At 38.7% G+C, this 27,396-nt stretch overlaps 1 protein-coding gene across 1 annotated transcript in view; it reads right to left on the bottom strand.

Moving 5' to 3' along the window:
- Positions 1-27,396, bottom strand: part of GRM4 (glutamate metabotropic receptor 4) — a gene marked incomplete at both ends in the record, with an annotated part of 317,553 nt that overhangs the window by 64,300 nt on the left and 225,857 nt on the right. The window contains 2 exons of the mRNA XM_081325074.1: positions 15,475-15,615; positions 25,515-25,669. Of these exons, the coding sequence (XP_081181200.1) occupies positions 15,475-15,615; positions 25,515-25,669 (296 nt within the window). The remainder of the gene's footprint in view (positions 1-15,474; positions 15,616-25,514; positions 25,670-27,396) is intronic.

Below are 27,396 nucleotides of genomic sequence, written 5' to 3'. Positions count from 1 at the left end.
GGGTATAAGCAAGGTTACTAGTGACCTGACCCTCCTGCTCATTTGCCCATTCAAATATATGAAATCAAAACTTGGAGGTAAATATACTTTGCTTACACTGGCAGAACTGCGTGAGCAGTTTTGCTTGAGCTAGTGGCCCAGGTAGAGGGTGAGGATTCCATGGGCCTCTGTGGTACCACAGTACCATATTTCAGAAGTCCCACAACTCATGCATGGGCCTCCCAGGACTCTCCCATCCACCCAGGAGACACTGTGGGCGATCCTTACCTGAGACTGTGTCTACTTAACAACCCCCATGATCACTTAGCAAGCACAGCCAAGAGTGCCAGGATAGCAACCACTGAGTGAAACAGTCCCATGACATCTTGCTTAATGACAGCTTCACTCAGCGACTGAGATTTCTGTCCTAATTGTGGACTACCTGTATAGGAAACAGCCAACTGCAACAATATGTTGCTGAAGAAAATGAGTTACCGGTATTTTGATTTCAGGCAGCCTTGCAGCCAAGTTTCCTGCAGTGAAGTTTCATTGCCTACAGGTTCATTTTTTACCCCTCTACTCTACTGATCAGCATGTTGTTTTGTATCAGGAACAGAATACTGCTTCCTCTATTACTAACGACAGTGGGAAGGCAAATTCTGGAGAAAGACCATAGGAAGGCATCATTTCTACTTCCAATTTGCTTCCATTGATAATAATAGCATCATTGTAATACAGAATCACTGAGAAGGCAGCACAAATAACACATTCCCTCCCCATAATGATTCGGTAGCAGGTCAATATAGTGTAGGCATATGTAGGCCCCACTTGATATCCCATGCCACCATCATAGCTAAAGTCTTAATCTATGCTTTACAAAATTCTTATCTGCAAGTTTGATTAAACCCAGAAATATTTATCTAGCACCTTTACTCTGATATTTCTCTCCCTTGCATTTATGAATTTCTTTATTTGGTATACAGATGTAAAAGAATATCAGAGTTTCTATTAAAGAACTTGCTCTCACAAGGACTTTATCCTTCTCTTTCCCAAAACCCATCTGAAAAGAAATTGTGTACAAACAGTGACAGTTGCACATTTTAAAAAGGGCTTACATCAGGAAAATTTGTATGAAGCGTTTAGCATTAGAGAAATTAATTCAAAGAATGAAAGAAAGGTGATTTGCATTTAAAAAACATGTTTCTCTGACTATTTATAGCAATAGCTATAAACTGAGAAGGATGTTAGAAATATAAATTCCTCCAGACTGGAATGTCACCCTATTAAGGAGGTTACTTAAGCAGAAAAAAATCATATTGAGTCACATATCCCAATTTAAGTCATGAAAGCTTAATAACTTGAGGACACAACATAGGCAGAAGGTTCACATCTCAGGATGTCTAGTTCAAAAATGTTAGGCATTAAGGCTGGGAAGAATTTTCTTCCGAGTCATTATAAAACTGAGGTCGACTAGGCTAACTGATTTACTATTAGCCAGATCCATCAGTTTATACTTTTTCAAATGAAACAGTTGTCCTTTCCACAAAATCTTTCCCTGTTGTAAAAAAAAATCTTTCCCTGTTGCAATACATGCATTTTGTCACACTATCTTAATCATACTATGTTATGTTGCATGTCAAAAAGGCTATAGCAAATCAATACTGAAGCAACAGCCCATGAAAGAGGTCAACAATGCTAGATATTTGTCCCATGGTCAAAAAAGGCCATTGCCTTAGCTCCCATTAATAAGACTAACAGGCACATGAGAATTCACCATCAATGCTAATGACAGAAGATGGAGTTTCCCTACAAGCTCTGTGTCATGTCTTCAGTTGATAATTTTATTGGAGAGAATGAATCTATTCTGTGCAATAAAACTTGTTGAACCCTATGACCTGTTGCCTCCTGAGGCCTTTGGATATCAGCCAGTAAAATAGTACTATTGAAGGCCAATTTTAAATGGGAAATTTCTGATTTTCAGACTGATAGCATTATAAGAGCCGTGGTGGTGCAGTGGTTAGCATGCAGTACTGCAGGCTACTTCTGCTTACTGCTGGCTGCCAGCAGTTTGGCAGTTAGATTCTCACTGGCTCAAGATCAGGGGTGTCAAACTCAATTTCATTGAGGGCCGCATCAGAATTGCGGTTGCCCTCAAGGGGCCGGGTGGGTATGGCCAGGGTGGGCGTGGCCTACTGGGTGGGCGTGGCTAGACTGTGTATGGCCTACTGGGAATTCTAGGCAAGCACAAATGACAGCAAAGGGACTCAGCCAATTATATTTTTGCTGCCCTCTAATGGTAGACTAGGGTTTTGCAGCCCAGATACCATAGGAAGAGAGAAATTTCATCATCTTGGGAAGAAATTCCAGGTTAAAAAAATAAAGCAAGGAAGAATGGAAAAAAGAATTCTAAGTGGACACTTTCTTTGCAACTTTTAAAACAGTTTAAAAGACTGATATGTTTTTCTAACCTTTTAATAGATTAATTGCCTCCTCTCTAATATTAATTTTTATCTGATACTTTTTTATTTATGAATTTGTCTTTTCAATTGCTTTGTTTTTAATATTTGTATACAAATACCTTTGTCATAACCCCCCTCCAAAGTGGATAGAAGTAAACATAGAAGTTGTGGTAATAATAGTAAAAGTGGTGTTGGGAAAAATGGTACTGGTACTATTTTTACACTGGTAAGGGTATGATAAGTTCTGGCAGAAAGGAAAAGAAAGAGAGGCTCACTTTTAAAGGTAAGAACAAGGAGACTGTGCTAGATACAGAAAAAGATAGTAAATCAACTTACAAAGAAATATCATGGTCTATTCTAAATAAAGGATGGGAAGCATGCTACCCTCTAAAAGTTATTGAAGTGCAGCTCTTACTATTGCTTATTAATGGCCATGCTGGCTAGTATTGCTGGGATTTACAGCACAGCAACATCTGAGACTTCACACAGTTTCCAGAGTAGGATTATACAATCAAGTAAATATTTAAAAATTTCTGGCAGAGTTTTATACAGAAGAACAAGGAAAAGTCAATGATTAGAAGGCTGCAGCAATAAAGAAGCATATGTAAGGTTTTTGTTTTGTTTGTTTTGTTTTAGTTGAGGCCAAGAATGGCTTTTCACGGTGTTGAGTAGAGAGGAATAGCACAATTTGGCAATGGATTGAATATAAATGAAAATAAGTGGGAGACCTCAAATTGGCTTTGTGCCTGATTGACAGGATGGGTGGCGATGCTGTCAAGAAGCTGGAGAGCAATAAAAGAAAAGAAGGATTGGATGGGAAGATACAACAGTTCCATCACATCCTTTTCTAAACCTTTGAAAGAATAAATGGGGACTTGGAACTAACCTTTAGGCAGAATTTTACTAGGAGATTTCAAAGTTACAGTGCTTCAGGGAAGCATCAGATCTGGATTCTGGACAGATTGATACTGGAGGAAGTTTTTCCATAGTCCTCCAAAAGTTAAAATCAACAAGCTCCGTCTGCTTGCATTATTTATTTCAAACAATGTCATAATAAAAAGCTACTCCTTCTCTGCCCCCACTTGTTAATATTAAGCAAACATTCCTCAGACCAATGCAGATATAATTTATTTGCCTACAAATTCAAATAATTTAATGACACTCTTCAGACTGCTGAATTGCACCTATGTAAAAACAAAGGCCTTAAAATATGCTCAAATAATGCTATTTATTATTAAGATAAAGAGCTGGTAATGATGCCTACGGATTGCTTTGCAGCACTGTAAATTTCTAGGAGAGGCCAGTGCCAAAAAATTGCTACAGTCAAGAAATTTTCCAGTTCATGAATGTTAGGTCATATACTTATATACACTGTATGCTTACATATACCATATAAGTATATTATTCAAGAACTGGGATTGCTATCATTAGTTGAAAAGAATAAAATTAGGGGGGGGGGGGAAACCTGGGGATGTTAGTTTAAAATGACTGAGTGCGTTTATTATCTCTTATGAATAAAGTTAAAATGTAAGAAGTTTCTAGATATAATCTTGAACAATGGGGAGGAGAGAAAATGCACAAGCATAGGAAAATGGCAGATCAGTTTTAATAATGTAGCGCTACCCCCTCAGAGGCTGCCAAAGCAGCCTCCCAGACCTGCTCCCCTCCGTCGCGCTCTGCAGCTGCGCTCTCAAGGTGATAGTAAAGTGTCTCTTCTAGCAGAAGCTCACACAAAGTGAGAAGGTGGTAGACTCTTGTCAAAAGGGGGGCTTTCAGGAACAAAGATGACCAGCCCCTAGCCCCGACAGTCAATAGGTGGTGGTGTTTAACAGCCCCAGGCAGTCATAGCAGCAATAGTCAGTGATTTCCCAGCGACCATTTGGAAACAAGTGGAGTGGGGGGAAACCTCAGCTCCAGGCAGCAATAGGAACACGAACAAAGGTTGTCAGCATTCTGCAGTAACAGTTCATCCCTCAAGGGCAACTCCCCACAATGTCTAAAACTTGCACAAGTAGCAATAATCAAAGTTTGGATGGCCGCTAGTCTCCAAAGCAGCAACAACCAGCCTCTCTTTCTTTTCTGTCATCGCTCGCAGTCTCAGGACTCATCGGTGTCAAACCCCTCTCCCCTGTCCTTTAATATTAAATCTGAATTTAGCAACCTCAGCAACTTTCTCTCTCCTCGCTCTCTCTCTTGCCTCCGCTTGGGATATCCCCCCTGTGAAAGAAAGCAGTAAAATTCCACCTTCTCACTGTCTCTCAATCTCTCCTTCCCTCTCCTTCACAGAAAGGGATCAGCTTAAAACCTCCAATCCCTCTTTGATTTCACCTGGTCTCTCTCCGACAACAGCAATAACAACCATCCCCACCCCCTTTCTTTCCTCCTTTTTCTTTCCTTTTGCCCGATCCATGCCCGCTATACCCAAAACCAGCAGCAGCTGTCCAAACTTCCCTTCTCCCCAGCCAGGCTCCTGTAAAGCCTTTCAGCCAGCCCCGCTACAATAAAAATCATGATGGATCAATCACATTAATGGTCCATTTAATCCAACCCCCAATTTCTACAGTGCTGAACTGAAGCCATGAAAAGAGGAAAGTAACAGGACAGCAATAGCCTGAGTCCTAATCTTTTACATCTTAGATTTTCTAGTAATATGTAATGAAGGCAGACAAGTTTCTTCTGTCTCACCTTTTCTCTAGATTTAAATTCAGGATCTTCTTTTAGGTAATTATGGTATTTCTCTGAACATAGAGATTGTGCGTAGTCATTACGCCAGTTGTGCATTACGCCATTGTGCGCCAGTTGCAGCCCTATCTAGACCGGGATGTCCTGCGTACGGTCACTCATGCGCTCATGACCTCTTGTTTAGACTACTGCAACACTCTACATGGGGCTGCCCTTGAGGACCACTCGGAGGCTCCAACTGGTACAGAATGCAGCCACAAGAGTTGTGTTGGGAGTCTCCCGATACTCCCATGTTACACCTCTGCTCTGTGAGCTGCATTGGCTCCCAGTTGTCTTCTGGGTGAGATTCAAGGTGATGGTAATGGTCTTTAAAGCCCTACATGGCATGGGTCCGGAGTACCTTAGGGATCACCTGCTGCCGGCATCAACTTCCCTCCGCCCTGTGTGCTCCCACAGAGAGGGCCTCCTCAGGGTGCCACCGGTCAGAGAATGTCGTCTGGTGGCCCCCAGGGGGAGGTCCTTCTCTGTGGGCGCGCCGGATTTGTAGAACCATCTGCCGGTTGAGCTCCGGATGGCGCCCGACCTTCACTCCTTCCGACGCGATCTGAAGACCTACTTGTTCGAACAAGCCGGCCTGGCCTGATGGGTGATGGGTTGGGATTTTAATATTGTTTTAATGTATTTTAATCTCATTGTTGTTAGTTTCTGGGCACCCTGTTTAATCTCTTTTAATGTTTGTATTCTTGTATTTTTATATGTTGCCCTATTCACCACCCTGAGTCCTTCGGGAGAAGGGCAGTATACAAATAAAATTATTATTATTATTATTATTATTATTATTATTATTATTATTATTATTATTATTATTATTATTATTATTATTATTATTATTATTATTATTATTATTATCTGACTGGACCTAGAAATGACATGACTGTTATTTAGACTGAAACATAAGAGTCTATTGCTTCTTTTAATTATTGTGGTTATGTCATAACAGCCAGACAATTTGAATTGGAGATACTTATTTATGTTTAAAATTTGAAGAATGCTTCTCTTCAAGACTAGGTTTCCCCATGTTACTAGTTCTAGCTCAAATTGTGTTTGGATGGTAATTGCCAGAATCCCCAGCTACAGATGCCAAAGCCTGGAAAAAAATATATTTATTTAGTATTCAATTTATATGAGTGCCCATCTCAAGCATGACTCCAGGAGGCTAAGATAGAATGAATGAATGAATGAATGAATGAATGAATGAATGAATGAATGAATGAATGAATGAATGAATGCTGTATGTAAGCTAAAAACATTATAAAACCAATAAATAACAAACATAGGAACTGAGATAAAAGCAACAACACATTCAACTGTCACCAAGATAAGCACAAGGACATGCCCTGGGCTCCAGAGTTAGCATCAAAGAAAGGTTTTTAGAGTGCTGCAGACAGCTAATAGGATGAAGGGCTTAGTCTGATTTCTGAAGAAATGATATTCCAGAGGGCAGGCACTGCAACAGATATCACTCTCTATTGAACAGGACATGGAGCATGCCTCTCCTGCTGGATCTCAAGGAATGGGTACATAAAACTTGGTCCCATGACATGAAGTTGAAACCAAAGACATGTGGAAATCACCAGATTGAGGAAAACTGATTTAGAGCCATGTAACCCTGATTCCCCAAAAGTCATGAATATATGGGTAAAGGAAAAACAGCCCTGTTTGCACGGAACTTTCAATTCTTGAGGTTGAAATCAGGATAAAATTGAATTGCTAACTGTCCTGGTTTCATATCAAATAAAGGAGAGAATACTGTGAACTTCTCAATAAATGAATTGGCTGCATATGACAGATAGAAAACCTTGGATAGATTTCAGTATGATAAAAGGATACAAATGATTTTACATTAGACATAAATCTCTCCATAGATTCAGAATCACCTAGTGAAAATTTTACAGTGCAGACCAATCCAACCGGTATGAAAAAGCTCTCTTTATTTCATTTGGGTTTTGTGCTGTCCCATTCCAGTCTGTTTTATGATTCCTCGCAGCTTTAATCCATACTAAGTCAAAGCCAAAAGCCAAACAGCACCTCTTGCATATCCAGGTGGGCAGGGGAAACAGCTCAGTCACAGCTGCAAAATAACACCTACAGAAGCTTAGGAAGGGCTTGCAAGCAATGAAATTGCCATCCTGTTGTGTTCATCTGGCAACACAGAATGACAGAATGAATCCAAGCAATTCTGGTTACCAGGATTAAAAGACAGACCTCTGTACAATGAGGTGAAAAGCTGTAGTTGCCCATTGTAAATATATTCCAGGACAGTGGCCAGCATGTCCATCTCAATGCTACCTGCCCAATTCTTCCCATCACCAATCCCCTTTAGAGCCTGACTGAACTGGCTTGTTTGCTTGGCAACCTGAGCAGCTTAGTTTTACATCTTCGTTTTATGGCCCAGCTTTCTTTGGTTCACATAGGCTTGGGCCACCCAAAAATTCAAATCATCCAAGGTTTTTGTTAAACAATTGCATCTCAGTGCAGTTGGTCTGATTCTCACTCTACTTGGTTTGATATTTCCTCCAGAAGCAGAAGACCACAACTTGCCTTAAAAGTACCAGAGCACTCAGTTAATCCAGAGACTCTGGTTCTCTCATTTTGCTACATTTTTTCTGGTCTGTAAGACCCAGGCTGTCTTGATGCACCCTTAACATTAACCCAAAATGACTTCTAGTTATTTTATGAAAAGATAGGGAAAATTTCATAATTACGCTTTCTTTGGGCTGATACAAACTCTTTGGTTTCTCCCTGAGAACTGAGAAAGTAAATGAAGACTAAAGTAATGTTAGCTTAGTCACCTCAATAAAGTACAGGCTGAAAACAAATCATAACTAGTAAAAAAATAATCATTTCATGAGATTATTTCACAGGGTTGAAAAGGGCTCAGATATCATCAAGCAAACTTCAGGATCTGATGAAGCAATCTGACTGATGCTTTGTTGAATTAACAGTCACCCTTTCAAAGCTTTGCACAATTCAAATATCACTCATAGTGCTTGACTCTTTTAGTTGGGGTCAGTGGTGGGATTCAAATGTGTGAACAACTGGTTCTCTGTGTGGATGCAGCTTCTGGAAGTCCATACTGGGCTTAGGCAATAACCGTTTCTGCTGAACTGGTGTGAACTGGCTGAATACCACCACTGGTTGGGGTGTATATATATGTGTGTGTGTGTGTATGCTTTTGAATCAGTATTGACTCCTGGTGACTTCCTGGCAAGTCCTTACAGTTTTCTTGGCAAGATTTTGAAACTGGATTGCCATTGCCTTGTTTCTTCTTTTTCAGCGAGTGTAACTAGCCCAAGATCAGCCATCTGGCTTTGTATCTAAGGCAGGACTAAAACTTACAAAGTCCTGATTTCCAGCCTGTTGCCTTAACACTATACCAAACTTCCTCACTTCTTAACTATATAGCAAACAAATAAGTATAAAAATACCACTCACTGCCCATTAGAATTTCATCGAAATTTTCTTCTTGTTTAGAATGCAAATCAGAACTAAATTCTCTTTCAAGAACTGAAATAAGTATTGGTAAACAAAATTGCAATATAAATGTAGGCTATCTCTTCAGGTGCTGCAAAGGGTGAAAAGCTACAAACACTTAGGCTGCAAGCATTGTGTAAGTTATAAGATTCTGTATTATTTTTGGTGCAAGAGATTATCTTGACTAATATTCTAGAATTCCTCTAAGGCAGATAAATGATTCTTTTTTTAATCAAACTTGCTTCCAAGGAAAGTTAAATTGTCAGCTTCTTTGGTTTGCTTTAAAACAGGTTTGTATTATCTGGCTTTTAATTTAATCATTGTAATCTTATGTTGAATGTCAAATGATTTATAATGTGCTTTTTCCCAGATTAAAAGTAGATATAATCAAATAAAACAAATAAATTTCAACATCATGAGTATGTGGATAATTTATTTGTATTTTTTTCCAAGGTAGCAACATTTCAAAGTTTGGCTCTTTCCTCTCTTAGTGAACCTGCAATCCTTTTGATGATCAATTTTGAAGCATTTTTTAAAATCTATTTTGATTTTGGGAAATTTGGCTGTGTTTATCTGCTGAGTGCCCACTTAAAATATTATATAGACTAACTGAAGACTTCCCTATGGTTTTCTTGAAAACAGTACAATACTATCTTTGCCTAGGATTTTTTTTAAAAAAAACTTTCCAATCTAGTTAACAGTCCTGATTTCTCTGGGGATCTTCTATTCAAGCATTAAGTTCATCTCCAAGCATTAAAGTCCATCTCAGTTTATGGTTGCAGGTGGTGCTTTTTCTTTTTCTTTAAAATCAGCAAAGTTTGGATAGGTGATACATGTTTTATACAACCCACTTAAATAAGTTGGAATAAGGTAATTGTTGTTTTTTTAAAAAAAAATTGTGTTTCTAGCTTAGTATTTTCTAAAAGATATACCTATGCAGCTCCAAAAACTGTCATTTTCAAGTAGCAATCCAATAATAACTCTGTTAGTTACAACAACAAACAAGTTAGTTACAACAATATCTCCCTGTTACTATTTGCAGCTGATGTGAGCCGGTTTTACCAATTTCTCCTTCAGATATGTTAAGCAGTGATTTCTAGATTCTCATAAATTGAAAACTCTGAAAAATATGATCACAAAAGCCCAGTCCAGCACAATACCACTGAAAAAGAAAAACAAGAAATTCAAAAAGAAACCAGCATGATATCTCTGATAAACTGAAAGACAGGGACAAGTACAAAAATGGAAAGAGGGACACATAATTTAGGTAGAGTATCAGCAGATAGCCCGAATCTGCAAAGACAAAGTCAGGAAAGCAAAGGCTCAGAATGAACAAAGACTTGTAACAAAAGTCAAAGATAATAAAAAAGTTTCTTTCAACAAAGTTTCTTTCAACAATAAAAAATAAGAAAAAAAGTCAAGGAAACAGTAGATCCACTTAAGAGAAAAGATGGCAAGGAAGTAACAGGCAATAGAGAGAAAATAGAGCTGTTAACTCATTCTTTGCATCAGTCTTCATGCAAAAAGAAACTATAGCCCAATCTACAAAAAAACTAACTGTAAAAGACAGACTAGAAATAAAAAATTAAAATAAGCAAGAAAATGGTTACAGAACACCTATCTGATCCTGATGAATATAAATCACTGGAACCTGATGGATTTCATCCCAGAGTTCTGAAGGAGCTGGCAGATGTTATCTCAGAGCCATTGTACCATATCTTTCAAAAATCCTGGAACAGCAGGGAATTACCTTAGGATTGGAAAAGAGTTCATGTGGTTTCTATCTTCAAAAAAATAAAAAGAAAAAAAACCAGACTCGGGAAACTACAGACCAATCAATAGCTGGGAAGATACTGGAAAAGATGATAAAAAAAAACAGATCTCTGACCAACTAGAAACAAATAAAGTTATAACTAAAAGTCAGCATGGGTTTGTCAAAAACAGATCATGACAAACCAATCTTATTTCATTCTTTGGCAGCCAAAAGATGCTTTTTCACAAGGCAACTGGACTTTCTTGTTTTTCTTTGAAGATGTTTCATTTCTCATCCAAGAAGCTTCTTCAGCTCTGACTGGATGGTGAGGAATGGAAAGATTTATACTCCTGCAGATAGCTGTTCATTTGCATTCTTTTAGCAAGTCATTAAAGCTACCTGGAGGCTTATCTGTGTCTTTAGGGTCACTGTATGGCTCACTGACTAGAACACTGAAAATTCTGCAGCTTTATTGAAGATCCTGCTTCTTTCAAAGAAATGACAAACTGAAGATTAAATTGATGAACAAATTGTACCTGACAGCATTTGAATAGTTTCAGATACCACAGCAGATGTGAGGAAGTTACAGTTCTCTAGCTGTTGCAGACTTTAGTGATTGCACTTCAACAACATCCATCATCATTGACCATGTTGGGGCTGTGAGCGGCTTAGTTTGGCAATATCTGCAGGACCAGCTCCTCTATCTCTGTTTTAAAGCATTAAAGGCTCAACATCCAGGGATCAAGATTTGGTCCCCGCCTAGAGAACATAATTAAGTGCATAGCATGATAGCAAATAGGAGTTACTGTAAATCCAAACACATCATTTGCCCCATGACCATTTAGGGATCACAATGAGCCAGTTGGAATTGCAATAGATAACAAAGGTTGCATTGCCTCCCACATAACCTCCTAAAAGGGAGAGAAATTCATTTAAGTGGCCATACACAACCTATAATTTCAACACATCTCCACTGCCTGAAAGCCCAGACACCTTTATCTGTCTTCCCCACTTGGGTGGCAGGCAGTAATTTTTATTCCATCTTTCAGTAAATATGTCACCTGCATCCATCACCTCAACCACATGGCTATCAAAAAGATAGATTCCCTATACACTTTGATTATCCCTCCCATTAGCTCTAGCTGGCAAGATCCAAAAATATATATAACCACATAATGACAGCATGTCTGGGACAGTGGTTAAGAAACACACACCTGATCTTCCTAGTTATTAACAAATAGGAAAGGGACAATAAAGTGGAAACATTTCTGTAGCTGGCATATATAGTTATAACATTTCAACAATCCAGATTTTCTTTTCAGATCTGTATGAGTTCAGCGAATAGCCTTAGTATCAGCATCCTCTACTGAAATCAGACCACTTCACCTCCCTCCCAGAAAGTAGCAGGGTCAATGACCATAATTTAACATATTTCAGAACACCCTAGACTGATCCAAAGGTGCTTTTTTTCAAAAGGCAACTGGACTTTCTTGTTTTGCTAGAATATATTTCACTTCTCATCCAAGAAGCTTCTTCAGTTCTGACTGAATGGTGGAGACTTAGTCAGAACTGAAGAAGGTTCATGGGTGAGAAGCGAAATGTATTCAAGCAAAACAAGAAAGTCCAGTTGCCTTTTGAAAGAAAGCACCTTTGGATCAGTCTGTCACCTTTGAGACAACCATGACCTGGATGAATGAGAATCGCAATAGACCCTAGACCAGGGGTCTGCAACCTTGACAACTTTAAGACTTGTGAACTTCAGCTCCAAGAATTCAGCCAGCATAGCTGGCTTAGGAATTCTGGGAGCTGAAGTCCACAAGTCTTAAAGTTGTCAAAGTTGCAGACCCATGCCCTAGACTGAGGGTTGAGGGAAATTTAAAACAGCAGTCTATTTCTGCTCGTTACTTCTGTCAGATGCACATGCAGCCAATACTCTTGAATTGGGAGAGATCTAGCAGCAGGTTCTTTGGCAAGTCACTCAAATCTGGAACTCCCTGGCTTTAAATTTTTAATACGTCTGTGTACTTAGTGTACTATATACACAAAACAGTAAATTACTACTCAAAACTCCCTAATTCTCCATAAATGTAGAAGCATGAATATTTCAGTCAGTGATTCTGGGTCATGGGAAGGATGAAACCCAGTCAGCAATAGAACAAGTCAGGGTTAGCTTTAATCCAAAGATCTCCATAATACATGTACTGTAAGAGTGCAGAATCCTCCATCCCACAGCAAAAAAAATATAGCTAAATATTCCTGAAAAGTCCACAACAGAAGAGTTATCCCATTTTTCCGTTATATACATGACTGGTTGTTGATTCTTACTGTATGTATCAAACTGAATCTTAAGAAGTACCAAAAGGTTTGGAAATTGTGTCTGGATGGGCAGAGGTATAATCAAATAAGGAACATAAACTGCAAAAAGATCAGGAGCTGCCACAGAATTCTGTGTTTTGGGGAAAGTACTGGAAAACACACAGGGGAGAGATATAAGGATTGGAGTGGGCTTTATGAGGGCATCAGAGGACTAGATAAAATATTCTTCCCTTAATATCATATGTTGGCTTTGTTTATGATTGGCTTACAATGAAGGTGAAGTTGGGCACGAAAAGTTTCCTATCCTGCGTCCCACCCTGAACTTTCTTTATATCCTTACAAGATGTGCAGATTTGACATTCAAGCAGCTGCTCTGATATCTAGCTCTATTCCTGGGTGGATCAAGACAGGAGGTAATAGAAGCAATGGTCAAGATTAGTTTTACCTGTCCCTCTCAGTCTTTCTGTTTTGTCCTCTGATCTACTGTGGCACTCATCAATTCCACAGAGGCTCAATGTCTGGCAAGGAGGGTGAATAAATGCGACAACACAGAGATAAAGGAGCAGCCCCCATCACTTTCTGTAATCCTGGCTTGAAGATTTATTATCATTTACATGGCAGCTGATTTCTCTGGGGTTTGTTTTTTTTCCCTCCTTCCTTTTAACAACAATTCTGCATTGTACTTCCCATGCGGCTAGATGTTTTTATGGAATGAAATATTTTAATTGTTGCTTGAGGCAAAAAGTGTCCAGCACCAAGGTTTCAGTCACTTCACATCAGAGAGAGACTTTCCGTCAGCTTTGGCAGCAGAGGGAGGATGAACAAATATATTCATTCACCCATGAGACATGTATCTCATGTCTCCTGTCAGGATTAACTCTACTCATGCACTTAAAGGGGCTATTTTCTCATCCCCTTTTTATTTTCAGGAACTCTCTTCCATTCTAGTTCTTAAGCCAGGTTCAAACAATGGTGGCACAGTTTATAATGCATTCTTTCTCCCTCTTGAACCAGACTGCTAGGAGAGAACTGCTGAGAAAACACTAGCCAAGAACAATGGAGTTGGGATTGCAATGTCATAACGGCAATTATGAGTAAATGAAGAAAGACCTTGTGTACTGTGAAGAGGAAAGATAATGGCAAACAATTAAAAGGAAACTAATGTGCAGGTAGGGGTATGTGTAGAATAAAAGCAGACAAAAAAAGGATAGCAAAAGTTGCCCAAGGAAGCTAAAACTGGACCATGTGGCTCAGTTGACTTAATGTGTGTTTCCTCTTATTTAATAACTATAAAGAGTCCATGAAGCAGCCAAGTTGCCCACTCTAAGTCCTCCCAGTTCTGTCAAGTCTTCAGCAGGCATATTTACTTGTGAGCAATGCCTTCTGCTCTTAAGCTCAGGGAATCATATCCTAAAATGTTGTTCTTAATCTACTGGCCCACTCCCAAATGAGTCTATTGGTGCTCATGGGCTTTATTGATTGATTTAATTTATACAAATATATGCTTTGCTTGCCAGGTGCTCAGAAAATGTATAATTAAAAATGATAATTAAGAAGTTCTCATAAAAGCAATGAACACAGGGACCGAAACAAAACAAAACAGCTATAAAAATCTGAGGGCAGCATTAACATTAACGCCGAGGAACATTAAAGTATCATACAGGGTTAATGATGTTTACTAGTGTGTAACAAAATAATTAAGGGGCCAATCTTACATCCTTCAAGAGCTGCCATCTCACATTTAGTGTCTTCCAAATGTGTAGGGTCTCAGTTTTCAAACAATTGTTTTGGGGGGATTTTTAAAGTTCTGGTGCCAACAGAACTGTGAATATCAGGTAAGGGAAGACTGGTAGAAATGGAAGCGGAAACCTGCCCAAAGGCCCATTCTCTGACAAGTCTCTTATTCTGCCTCTATCCTTGATTCCACCAATATAAATTACTTTTTCCTGCCCTGTAAGATCCTGTACTAGCTACTCCAAATATGGCTTTTTCCCTCCTATTCAAAAAACAATCTTAGTGATTCATAGCAAGGATACATTTAGTGTTAGCAACTACTAGTGTTTGTTAGACACATTATTGTTATGATCCTTACTGTCATGCTGACTCAGAATGATAGTCTAACATTTTTATTGTGCTATATGGAAATTATGAAAGAGTAACACATTTGAAGGCCAACAAACTGACTAAGATACTCCTCTTTATTTCTTTCACGTGAGCCCAATATTGCATGAAACTAAGAATGGCAGAAATTAATGTATCTGTTGGGATCAGATCAGAAAGGATTTTCCTGACTCATAGCAAAATCATTTCTCTATTATGCTTCACAAACAAGTATACTATCATCACAGCCTACCTGCTTCACGCTATTACCAGATCTTCTGAGCTTAGCCACCAGAACCCTCCCATTCACTCTACTATTACAAAATCCACACAATTAACTTGGCATCATGAAATATCTGACAGTATGTTCTGACAGCCACTTCAGAGAACTCAACTCATATACCCAATGCATGCAAAGCAACTAGTATCTCTAAATGAAACAGCTAACCCTCAAAGTGAGGACTGCCCATTACATCTAACAAAGACCAAATTAATGACCACATCTCCATTAAATAATGATGTTCTTTTAGGTTACAACACAAATGGAGCTGACAATCATCCACTCAGATTGTTCAGTCCTCCCTATTCTCTGCCACACACAAATCAAAGATCCATGCCCCCAAATATACCCCCAAAGTTAGGATTTCTTACTTGTACACTTTTTGATAGCACTTCCTTTCTTGAGAGCATGGCGACTTAGCTTGCAGTGAAAGTTATCCTCCCAAAATTCAGCAAACCAAATGTTCCGGCGATTATTGTCCAGTGTCCTACTAGAGAAATAGCGATCAAAACCTAATGAGGGAAATAGATAATAAAATCATGAAACCAAAATAAACAGGGCCAGCTATATGAGGGTGGACAGTAGATATTAAAGGATAAAAGGGAATTTTAGCTATTGAAATAACGTTTTTTAAAATAATCATTCTAATGAAGTCAATTTTGAAATACTTTGAGGTTTATTGTTAGCATTTATTGGATATCAAAGAGCCTAAACCATTTCAAATGCATCTTCAACACAATTACCAATAGACCAATAACTAAATGTGTTAACTTGCATCATAGGTTCAAACATGATAGTGGGGAAGCCAGCTATTTTTGTTGCTGTTATTGTTGTTGTTGTTGTTTTCTTTCAAAGGAGAACAAAGTTATAAATCAAAACCCCAACTCACTCAATTATAACATTTAGTGCTACTTTGCTAACTGAAAATAGTTTGGACAGTGGCATCTGTAGAAAGCATGATGATGTAAAATTGAGACATGGATTTGAAGGCATCACAATGCAAATTCTGCCCTTATGTACCTGCATCAGATGTTGTAATATACCTAAGTGCAATATTTCTGTGATCAAGTTATCAAAGATTTTTAGGGACACTACTGCTGATGGCTCTCAATACTTTAGATTTCAACTCTCACAACTACTTACCCTTGACTAATGTAGCTGGAACTCAAGGCAATTGAAATCAAAAATATTTGGAGGCACCAAGCCATATACCTCTGTTTCAGCTGTATCGCATGTATATATTTTCAGAAAATATTTTAAAAATCTGAAAAATCAGCACTGAAACAAATGGAATAAATAAAAACATTCACAAGTAGCACACACTGAAAATGGATACATTTTGGCATTTTCATTTTAATATGCATTCTCACATACTGTAGATATGCACCTCTATTTGAAGATCTGTGTCATGTCAAAAATCCATCACAGCCCAGCCCATCATATTATTCCATGCCTATAGCTTCCCATTTCTGATCTAACCAATTCTTACCTTAACAAATTTAAATATATAGCAACCATGTACCCAGCATATATTACACTGTATCTTAACAGCTTTCAAAATCCTGTTGTTTAGCTATAAAACAAGGTAAAGGTTCCCCTGCACATGTGTGCTAGTCGTTTCGGACTCTAGGGGCCGGTGCTCATCTCCGTTTCAAAGCCGAAGAGCCAGCGCTTGTCCAAGGACATCTCCGTGGTCATGTGGCCGGCATGACTAGATGCCAAAGGCGCACGGAATGCTGTTACCTTCCCACCATAGTGGTCCCTATTTTTCTACTTGCATTTTTATGTGCTTTCGAACTGCTAGGTTGGCAGAAGCTGGGACGAGTAACAGGCGCTCACTCTGTTACGCGGCACTTGGGATTCGACCCACCAAACTGCCAACCTTCTGATGGACAAGCTCAGCATCCTAACCCACTGAGCCACCGCGTCCCTAATTGTTTAGCTATAGAACACTTTAAAATCCTCTTCGTCCTTTTCACCTCTCAAGTTTTGAATCTTTGTCTTTTAAAAAAAAATAATAATAATTTATTATATTTATATGCTGCCCAACTCCAAGTGACTCTGACAATTTTACAAATTGTTAAAAAAAATTAAAAACAAAAAAAGAGTACAATCAACACAAAAAAAGAAACACAGATGGCAAACAAATGATTGTTGAGAATGTTTGCCACTCTTATTGCCACAAGATAATCTCTAATATGGTCTCTTGCCTGAGTCTACCTCCAGTGGTGATCCTGATATCTCTTTCAAGTACACAAGGTGCTCCCCAGTACAGGCACACAGCTAGAGGCCACGTATGAGTGATATGTTCCAAGGCCTCAGCTACTCCCTCATTCCAGGCAGCATGTAGGGCCTCAGCCAAACAATCTACCAGATCCTCAGGGAAAACCCCAAGCTCTCTCTGGAACCTCACTGGGTTCATCAGTCACAGTGGCGTAGCGTGGGGGGTGCAGGGGGGGCCGGCCGCACCGGGCGCAACATCTGGGGGGGGCGCGCTCGCACTGAGCTGCTCGGTAGCCACCGAGGCTCTGTGTCATTTCTGTCCGCGCCGCGGGCTGCGAAGAGGCGGGGCGGGGCCAGGCCGCCAACATACACGCCGCCCAGTGACAGGTGGCGCACGCGGGCCCAACCAGGAGAGGCCCCCTGCTGCAGAGGCCCTCCCCCTCTCCCGGCCCCCTCCCCCTCCCGTGTCTCCTTCATCCGCTCCGGGAGAGCGAGCCAGAAAGGGTAGTGGACGGACGGACGGGCGTGCGGGAGGGCGGCGGCAGGGTGACTTTGGATTCCAGTTCCGCGAAGGAAGAAACTGGGGTCCCTTCTTTCTCAACGCACCGGACTGCTCCAGAATAAGAGCCTTCCTTAAAAGTCGCCCGGTTCGGCTCCGTGATAGCCGGCGAGCTTGAATGCAGCGGCTCTTGCAGGTCGTAGCCCCGCCCAGCCGCCCTCGAGAGGGACCCGGAAGCATCCCGCATGCGCGCGACTCTTCTTGGAAAGTCTACGCCGCTGCGGGGCGCGTCTTTTCAGCAGTGCCGTGACGTCACCGCCCGCCCGCCCCTCTATTTCCGCTTCCGGTTGCCTTGCCCCGCCCCGGGTGCTGACAACCCACGCTACGCCACTGATCAGTCACCTAAGGCAAGCTGATTGAACTGGCCGTATTTTCCTGCAGGAAGGGGTAGCACCTAAGCCAAAAGGCTACTAGAGAGTGATCTTTCTATAGCAATGAACTGGTGTTAATGTCCCTCTCTGTCAGATCATACTAGCTGGCAGTCTCCAGTATGCCTTACGCTGTTGATTATCTAGGAAAGGTCCCAGTTTGGCAGACCACAAACTCCTAAGATGCCCCATTTTCAATATCACATGATAGTAAATTTAAATCCCTAAAGACCAATGGCCCAGAGTTGGCCCAAAGGTATGTATTTGTGGAGAAAATTAATGTATATTTGCATTGTCACATAGATAAGCATGAAATTAATGCTTTGATTTTAATTCATAACATGTCCATTGAATGTTCATAGGCTTTCTTAACAGGAAAAAAGCTTTCATTTGACTTGTGTTGTTTACAGATTTCAGAATACATGATTTTGTTGATTTGAAATTATAAGCTATTTTAGGCAGGTCTTTTTATGACATCAAAGGAGAGAAGCAATGTGTATTGAATTTCTTTACCTGTAGCAAATGATTTGCTTGAATGGTCAGCTTGGAAATTCTCTGATGTAAAAACAGATCAACCTCCAAAGAGGCAAAGTGTTAGAATTAAAGATTGTTGAAAGTAGCTTGGAGTTTTTGGCATGCTGCAGATTCATCCTAGCGATGAATCATTGTGTCAGCTTTCATCAACCCATGCCAGACCATGTCTGGCTGGGAATTAATTGTATTTTAATCGGGCATGCATTTAATTATTTTTTAATTTTTGTAAATTTCTGTGTTTTATTCTTGCCCTGTACACCGCCCTGAGTCCTTCGGGAGAAGGGCGGTATAGAAATGATAATAAATTAAATTAAATTAAATTAAATTATGAACACTGTCATCTGAAACATATATAGAAGACACTAAGTTGCCTTCTCTGTGATTAATAGGGCAGCTGGTCAAAATCTGATTCAATTTTGCACTTCATTTGACAAATTGATTTGAATCATCAAAGTATTTGGATGATTTGTTGCTACAAAAGTCTCCTCATGCCTAGAAGTCCAACTAATCTCTGGATTAATTCAGAGGCAACTGATCTTCTAAGCACCAGATCTATTTGACAATTCAATCTGAAGATTCAGTTAAAAGTCTGAATTACCACTGAAGTGGAGCTTCACATGGTCCTCAATGGTAAGTATATTTTTCATCTACTTATCTAGACAGCATCAAGAGTCTAGAAATGCCAGATTTAGCTCACAGCCAAAGTTATATTTCTTGAAGGATCATTCATTAGAAAGGAAATAGCTGTCAAGTACTACAAAGCCCATTCATTCAATTCATAAGGGAAAGAGTCATAAAGCCACCATCCTTAGTATATGTACTTCAACCCCTCCGTGATAGTCATTTTACACTAAATAAATCAATTCATGTTTAGCATAATTAAAATTAAAATTAAACTTTTGCTATTGGCTTAGAGCAGCACAGCTTTGTGTAGTCATAGGCCCATATCCATTGCATTCACTAGTTTTCCTTTCAAAAATTTATGTTTTCCAGGCTGCTGATTATTCTTTGTTTGATGGACAACTGATTTCAGACCATGCCATTTATTTGCACAGGAATATGAGGATGAAGGAAGTTTGATTTATGTCCATATAGTTGCTTTTTAAATTTATAGCAGTTTCAAAATGAGCACTGTTCAAATGCCCATTATTCTGGATTCTCTTCACTACCACTACCACCATAAATAATTTTCCCTTCTTTTAAAAAAGTTGTATAATCATGGGTTGAATATTTTTATTGCATACATATTTCACTATTTCTTCAAAACTCTCAGTCTGATATCTTAACATTTTATTGTCATAACAGTGTGTGAGCTGAATTTTATAAAAGATAAATGGCAAATCCTGGGGACAGAGTGAAAAGAGGGATTAGCCTAGAATCTCCATGTAACCACAAATGAACTAAGTCTAACCCCCTTTGAGCGCTATTGACTTTTATCTAATGTCCTGGGGAGGAAAGCCATGGCAAATCTAGACAGCACACTAAAAAGCAGAGACATCACACTGTCAACAAAAGTGCGTATAGTCAAGGCTATGGTCTTCCCAGTTGCAATGTATGGCAGTGAAAGTTGGACCATAAGAAAGGCTGAGCGCCAAAGAATTGAGGCCTTTGAACTATGGTGCTGGAGAAGACTCCTGCGAGTCCCTTGGACTGCAAGGCGATCAAACCGGTCAGTCCTAGAGGAGATCAACTCTGACTGCTCTTTAGAAGGCCAGATCCTGAAATTGAAACTCAAATACTTTGGCCACCTAATGAGAAGGAAGGACTCACTGGAGAAGAGCCTAATGCTGGGAAAGATTGAGGGCAATAGAAGACGGGGACGACAGAGAATGAGGTGGCTGGATGGAGTTACTGAAGCAGTAGGCGTGAGCTTAAATGGACTCCAGAAGATGGTAGAGGACAGGAAAGCCTGGAGGAACGTTGTCCATAGGGTCGCGATGGGTCGGACACGACTTCGCAACTAACAACAACAACAAGGTTATGACTGTAAGTTAAGAAGATTCCTCTGCATGGGCTTTTAGCAATAAATCAGCTTAATTAAACCTTCATATGTGGACCTGGCCTTTCACACCTAACAATAACTGACCCAAGTAACCCTGTGAGCTTTATGGTTTAACATAGGTTTGTATTCAGGTTTTCTCCTACGTGATTTCAACATCTTAAGCACAACCCCGAATAAGGGTCTCCATTTTGGTCTTTAAAAACTAAGACATGATCACTTAAGAACTGAGGCTACCGGTTGGTGTACTGACATCTCTGAAAGAGCAGAGAGACATTGCAACAGAGATTTCAGGCTGGAACGTAGATGCTGACCTGGAAAAAAAATTGGGATCAAAGACAGATGCTGAGATAACCCACTTGTACTCTGGGTGCAGCTCTTCATAAATAAACTGCAGAAATGGAAGTTTTTGCATTCAGCTTGGGAGTTGAGCAGCCAGAAATCCTGGAATTCCACCTTCATACATAACTGCAGTATAACGTATATGGACAATAAGCTTGCCATCCTCATTTCTTAATCACTTTGGGAAATAATTAATCCATAAATATAGAGAAATTTTCCTTTGCAGTAAAGATAATATTCCTTTTGGTTAATTAAACCTTCTTTTAGGATTACAAAAATCAAAAGAGACTTTAAGGATTTAAAGATTTGAGAACTTCTTGAGAAAAAAACTTAACAAAGGGAACATTTAATGACATGAAGGGACATTTGATCATGTTCAATGGACATGTAAAAAAAGCCAGAAAATTTTGAATACAAATGCATACAATAATTCAGAAGATTTTAAAGACTAAAGTACTGTTGAAACCAGAGGATTTTCTTTTGAACTAATGGAAAGTCCGCTGGAAAAAAATAATGAAACTTTTGTTTCTAGGCTCAAAGGGGAAGTGTCAACCATTTTAGGAAAGCTTTGATTTGATTTATCTTGCGTCAACTGTATTTTTCCCTGAATTCGGGGAACCCTTCTTTTAGCTAAATTTATTTTGGACTATTGTAATACAGTCTACATGGAACTGTGCTTGAAAACCATTCCAAAATTACATCTGGAGCAGAATATGGTGGTGAAAGTAGTTTTGAGTGCATCTCTGTTCACCTATGTGATACTTCTATTTTGTGAACTGCACTTGTTACCACTTTGTTTCCAGATTCAATTCAAGATGCTGATGTAATCTATAAAGCTTTTCATAGCTGTAGGGCCGAGATATTTACAAGACTACTTTCTCCAACAATTTCTCCCCATCCCATAAGACCTGGAAGAGTCAGTTGCTCCGAGTCCATCATCATCCACAACAACAAAAATGTCTTTTTATGTGAACTCAGAGATGTATCTTCTCTGTCATTACTCTGGCCTCTGGAATAACATTTTGTCCCTAAGTTTGTGTACCCCTATTCCTGCTGTTCTTTAGGAAACCTTTAACAACTGGAATCTTTCAGCAGGCCTTGTGTCAGGGTGATTTACCAATCAACTGGATTGTTGTGGGATTGTTTGATTTTCCCTGGCATGGCCATTTTTTAATTTTTGTTCTTATTTTATTGTTATGATATGTTTTAATCTTTCTGGTGTGCTGCCTTGAGTCATTAAATAATAAAGATAAGAAGGTCATTATTTTGCAAATAAAGTCTTAACAGCTGCGCACAAACTTGAAAGAAGAAAATGTTTATGTATGCAAATATATAAAGAATAGGACTGGAACAATGAAGAGTAAATCAAATCAAAGATAAAAAAACTTCCTCAAAATGTAATATAAAATGTTGAAAGAGTAAGCCTTGGATTAAAAGGATCTGAATTTAATACGAATAATGTTTTGATTATTTATTGTACTTTTCTTCTTACAAAAATCACAAACAACATATAGTATAGAGTTCTTCCAGGTTTATAGATTCTTCTTGTGACCTAAATTTGCTGAACTTCAGCCAAGAGTGTTATTATGTACCCTCAGACGGAACCATCCTGCAAGTGGGTCTGAAATCTAGGATGAATTACTGATTTTATATTGGATAACAGAAGAGGAACTCATGAGGAACAAAGACTCATAGGATAACAGTAGGGGGCTAAAATTGGAAGACAGTTGAGGGCCCCACTTTAACAAGTTATTGATAATGATACCGATCTCCTCAAAGCAGAAAGGGTAGTCTTTTCAATCTAGTAGCCATGTGTCAAATTTTGAGAAGATGCAATGAGTGTTTTCTCTTGAAGGGAAGGAGGAATTACAAAACACCAATTTCCTTGATGAGGCTGCTTTCTCCTCTGTCCTCCAGAATCTCTCTGTACCTCCAATCTAGTCTTGTCTTTCAGGGATGCAGCTAAGTACACATTTAAATACAACCCTCAAGACAGAGCAACTTACCATTTTGCCTTGCTGATTAAAAGAGAATATATGGATTTCCTTTAGAACTATAATAGAGCTGATTTCTTGTTTTTGAAGCATGCTAAAGAAGCTCAGGTTAAGTTGGAAAGCTCAGGTTGAGTTCTCCTTACTTTGCAAAACCTATCAACAGGGGATGTCTCATCCTAAAACTGAAAACAAGTATGCTTAACAGTCTTCTTAGAGAGTACTTCAGAGCTACTTGCTCTTAATGAAAATCTATCTAAAATATCTTGACACCATCATCTTAAATGCATGGGAATAATCCTGATACTACTTAGGGCAGGAATTCTCCAACTGTAGGTTTTGAGCAACTTAGAAAAAGGTCACAATATTTTTCTAAAATATTGCTTCAGGCAATTAAACTTGGTCTTTGAGTATTACTAAAGTTACAAATGGTTTTCTGCCTCCTTTCTTTTCTTAGCAGAGGCACCACATGATCTATGAGTCACAAACAACCCAGTGGTCTCTATGTTATTATTTCTGATATAGAATGTAACTTTGAAATGAACTTTTATTATACTCCCATGTCTATTTATTTCATAAGATATTTATCTATTAAAGTCTGCCAAGATGTCAAAAAGTCAATGAAACTGTATAACTTGCTGTGAGTAAATTGTTTTGTATTTTATGAGTGTGGTTTTTAACATAGTTGAAATGAATAAAAGTCTGGTTTCTACATAGAGTTACAACTGACAGGTGACAAATTATTACTAGATATTTGCAATCCATGAAATTAGCCACCAATAATTGGGTTCTGCTTCTTTTGGAAATGCTTCCAGCTACTGTACTAGTGTCCTTGGTAGCAATATAGTTTTTATATTTGGGTTGACTGTAAAAGTATACATGGATATTTTATAGTAGGTCGTAAAGTAACAATGGACATTGTTTTCCATTATCTTAAGTTTCTAGTCATTCAAAATAAATAAATAAAAACTTGGTAAGTGGTAAGAGAAATGTTTAAAATGATAGTCTACTGGTAGCAAAGCAAAATCAAGAAAGTAGATGGACAAATGTATCTCTGATTTCATAATTGTTTCTCATACTGAAGAAGAAGGATCTTAATTTGTTATTTGTAAGAAAACACTGTTCACTCAAAGCATGAAGCAAAGCAGACTAGCTTCAGTTTTCAAAATGACCCCTAGAAATGAATCAAGGAAAAAGTAGTAAAGTACTTTCATTTCTTGTCCAACAGTAACACAAAAGAAATCACTCAATTGCGTATTGTTGCCATTTTGCAAAGTTGAGAAATCCTAACCTAAGGTTACCACATCTGGCTATAAAGCTCTGAATGACCATTAGATGACAGCAAAGGATTAGCCTTTCCTCTTTCTTGCCATGGCATGGCTGTCTGGACTTTTACAACCTGTATGTGGCAATTTTAGTATAGCCCCCATTTTATATCCTTTTGTCCATTTCAGCTGAGATATATCACTCTCAATGTGCATAACAATTACTGAGCATTTCAGAAAGAATCTTCCAGATGGCACATTGTTATGATTATCTACGCCATGTATAAATGTTATCACAATTAAGCATCAGTGTGTGATCCCATAAACCAGAAATTTGCTCCATGTTATAAACCATATCTCTGTGGGAGGAAGTAAGTATAGGGTAGACCACTATTTACTGGCATGAAAAGTAGGAAGCCTGTGGTCCTCCAGATGCTGCTGGACTGCAGATCATATCATTCTTCATTTGCCATAATGATCAGAGTTGAAATTTAACAACATCTGGAGGGCCACACATGCCTTTTCTTGAACTAGATCACCAGGTTTTCTGACTCCCAATTGTTTAATTAAAATGGAATATGGATGGTGGAATAAAGAGTGCTGGAGATGGGAGATGAGTTGGATTTACATTTTTTTATATAAAAGGATTACACTTTTAGTTCTGATGGGCTAAGTATATACTCAGAAGCTTGCTACTCCTAAATGTGAGACTAACTCCTGAGCCACTGCTTTGGTCACACATGGCTGATGATACTGAAGTTTCAATATAAAGCAATAAAGACTTCATAAATATGAAACTATCCACTCTAGGTCAGAACATCTACTGTCATTTTTCAACAGATTGAAACACCTTTTCAGCCAGCAGTCTGATCATAAGCAAAACAGACATCAGTTGTTGCTAAACAAACAGTTGCTTTGATATAAGTTTCAGCAGAGCAAAATTCAAGGAAAATCATGGACATTCAAGGAGTAAGGCCTTTAGTGTACCCCAAATCAAGATGAGCTTCTTTCCATAATGGATGACATTGAATGGACATTACAAGCTAAGAATAATGATAGCAGATTTCTATTTTTATACATTTACCAAATTCAAAGGACAAGTTAAAGCTCTTGAAAATTTCTAGGCTTACCTCTAACAGATGCCCTCTTGGGCAAGATAGTGACAGATCCTTCTGCAACCTCTTCCACATCCCTCACAGGGGCAATTTTGGAACCCCAGCTGTCAGAACCCATCCAGATGAAGTGCCCACTCTGATTGGCTCGCTTTGCTGCCATCAACACATTCCTCGAGAGACAAAAGCAAAAAACAGCTTATGTGATCATCAGAGGTTTTATATTTAGACTGATGCAGGCACAGTGTCAAATTGGCAAGACAGGAAGCACCCACATTGTATTCACTATATGAATTGCAAATAAAATTAACTTGGCATGTCCAGTCGTATTCAGAAGTAACCTATTCAATTACCAATTTTCACAGCACTAAGTGCTATTTGCCATATATACAGTATTTCTCTGCACAACATTAGATAGAAATCCAAATTTGGATTCTCCTTCAAAGCAGCTTTTAACATCTTCAAAGCAAGCATAGCCCAATCAGACCATATTTTTACAGACTATATATCACAGGTTGATTATCCATTGATCCTTTATTTTGCATCTCTTGAAAATATGGGGTGTGCTTTTAAACAGTCAAAGAGTCTGAATCAGGTATACAGGAACTTTTTCCCCCATACTATTGATGTGAAGAAGTAACATGGAGTTTGTGAGACAATGTATTTAGGAGAAATTTGAGGTTCTACAACTCTTTTTAGCCTCCCATAATATACATTCTGTTTATAACTAAACTCTTGGAGGTGTGGCATAAGGATTTAGGAGAATTTAGTTACAGGATTGAAGTAAAATGTAATTACACTATTTTTACCTAGCATCTTTGTCCCAATATCACCTGAAATGATGGTATAATGTTCTCTAGGGTAAGACTGATTGCCTGTGCCATTCCGCATCACCAGATAATCCCATTTTTAATTTACTTTGCACAAATCTATTCCAATTTCTGAAATTGCTGCCAAGCCCAGTAACTAGTAAACCCAACACAAGCTCTTGATTTCATTGCAATAGCTGGGAGAAATTTTATTTAATTATTATTTATTAAAATTATCATACTGCCAACTACTGAAGTCTCTTGATAACTTATAATAAAAACTTAAAACCTAAATTAAAATCTCTGCTAGAATAATAATGTAAATGAAATCAAAATCAAAAAATAATGTAAACAAAATAAACAATTCAAACCATGTCATAGAGCTTTTTAAAAAGTGAGCTAAGTTCCACAACTCAACAAAGAGTTAATTCCAAAGAATTTGGGTGACTACAAAAAGGCATGATCCCTGGTTGCCTGCAGTAGCTTTAACTGAAGCTCCTCAGATGATCTCAAAAAGTAGGGAGGGGTAATCCAAGAGGTGTCTTATGCCTTGAACACAAGCCATAAATGGTTTTAAATATAATAATCAACACTTTATGTTTCATCTGAAACAAAGTGATTGATTCTACAATGCTTTTAACACAGGTGTAATGTGATCTTCCAAAGGACAACCTGGCAGCTGAATTCAGTGCCAACTCAAATTTCTGGACTAGACATAAAAGCAGTCCCATAATCATTTAAACTTGGGTTACCAGAATATGCATCACTGTTTTAAGATCATTTTCTTCCAGGAAAGAAAGGACTTGGCATATCACCTAAAGCCGATGAAAACTATCTCTAGCTGTTGCCTCACTCGGGGAAATTGAAGAGAGATGAAAATCGAGAAATAGTCCAAAACTGTATATTTGCTCCTTTGTAAAAGTGTAATTCCATTTTGGAACAAGATCTACCCTGACTCTGAAATCAAGGACCCTCACAAAGAACATCTCCATCTTGTCTGATTCCAAATTCAATATATGAACTCCCCAAATTCAATACATTACCAACTGCAGGCAGACATTCAAGAGAACCACTCTATTATCTGAATATGT

The sequence above is a fragment of the Vipera berus genome, assembly GCF_964194415.1.
Source record: "Vipera berus genome assembly, chromosome: 3".
Classification (NCBI taxonomy): domain Eukaryota; kingdom Metazoa; phylum Chordata; class Lepidosauria; order Squamata; family Viperidae; genus Vipera; species Vipera berus.
This window is presented reverse-complemented; position numbering and strand designations above follow the sequence as displayed.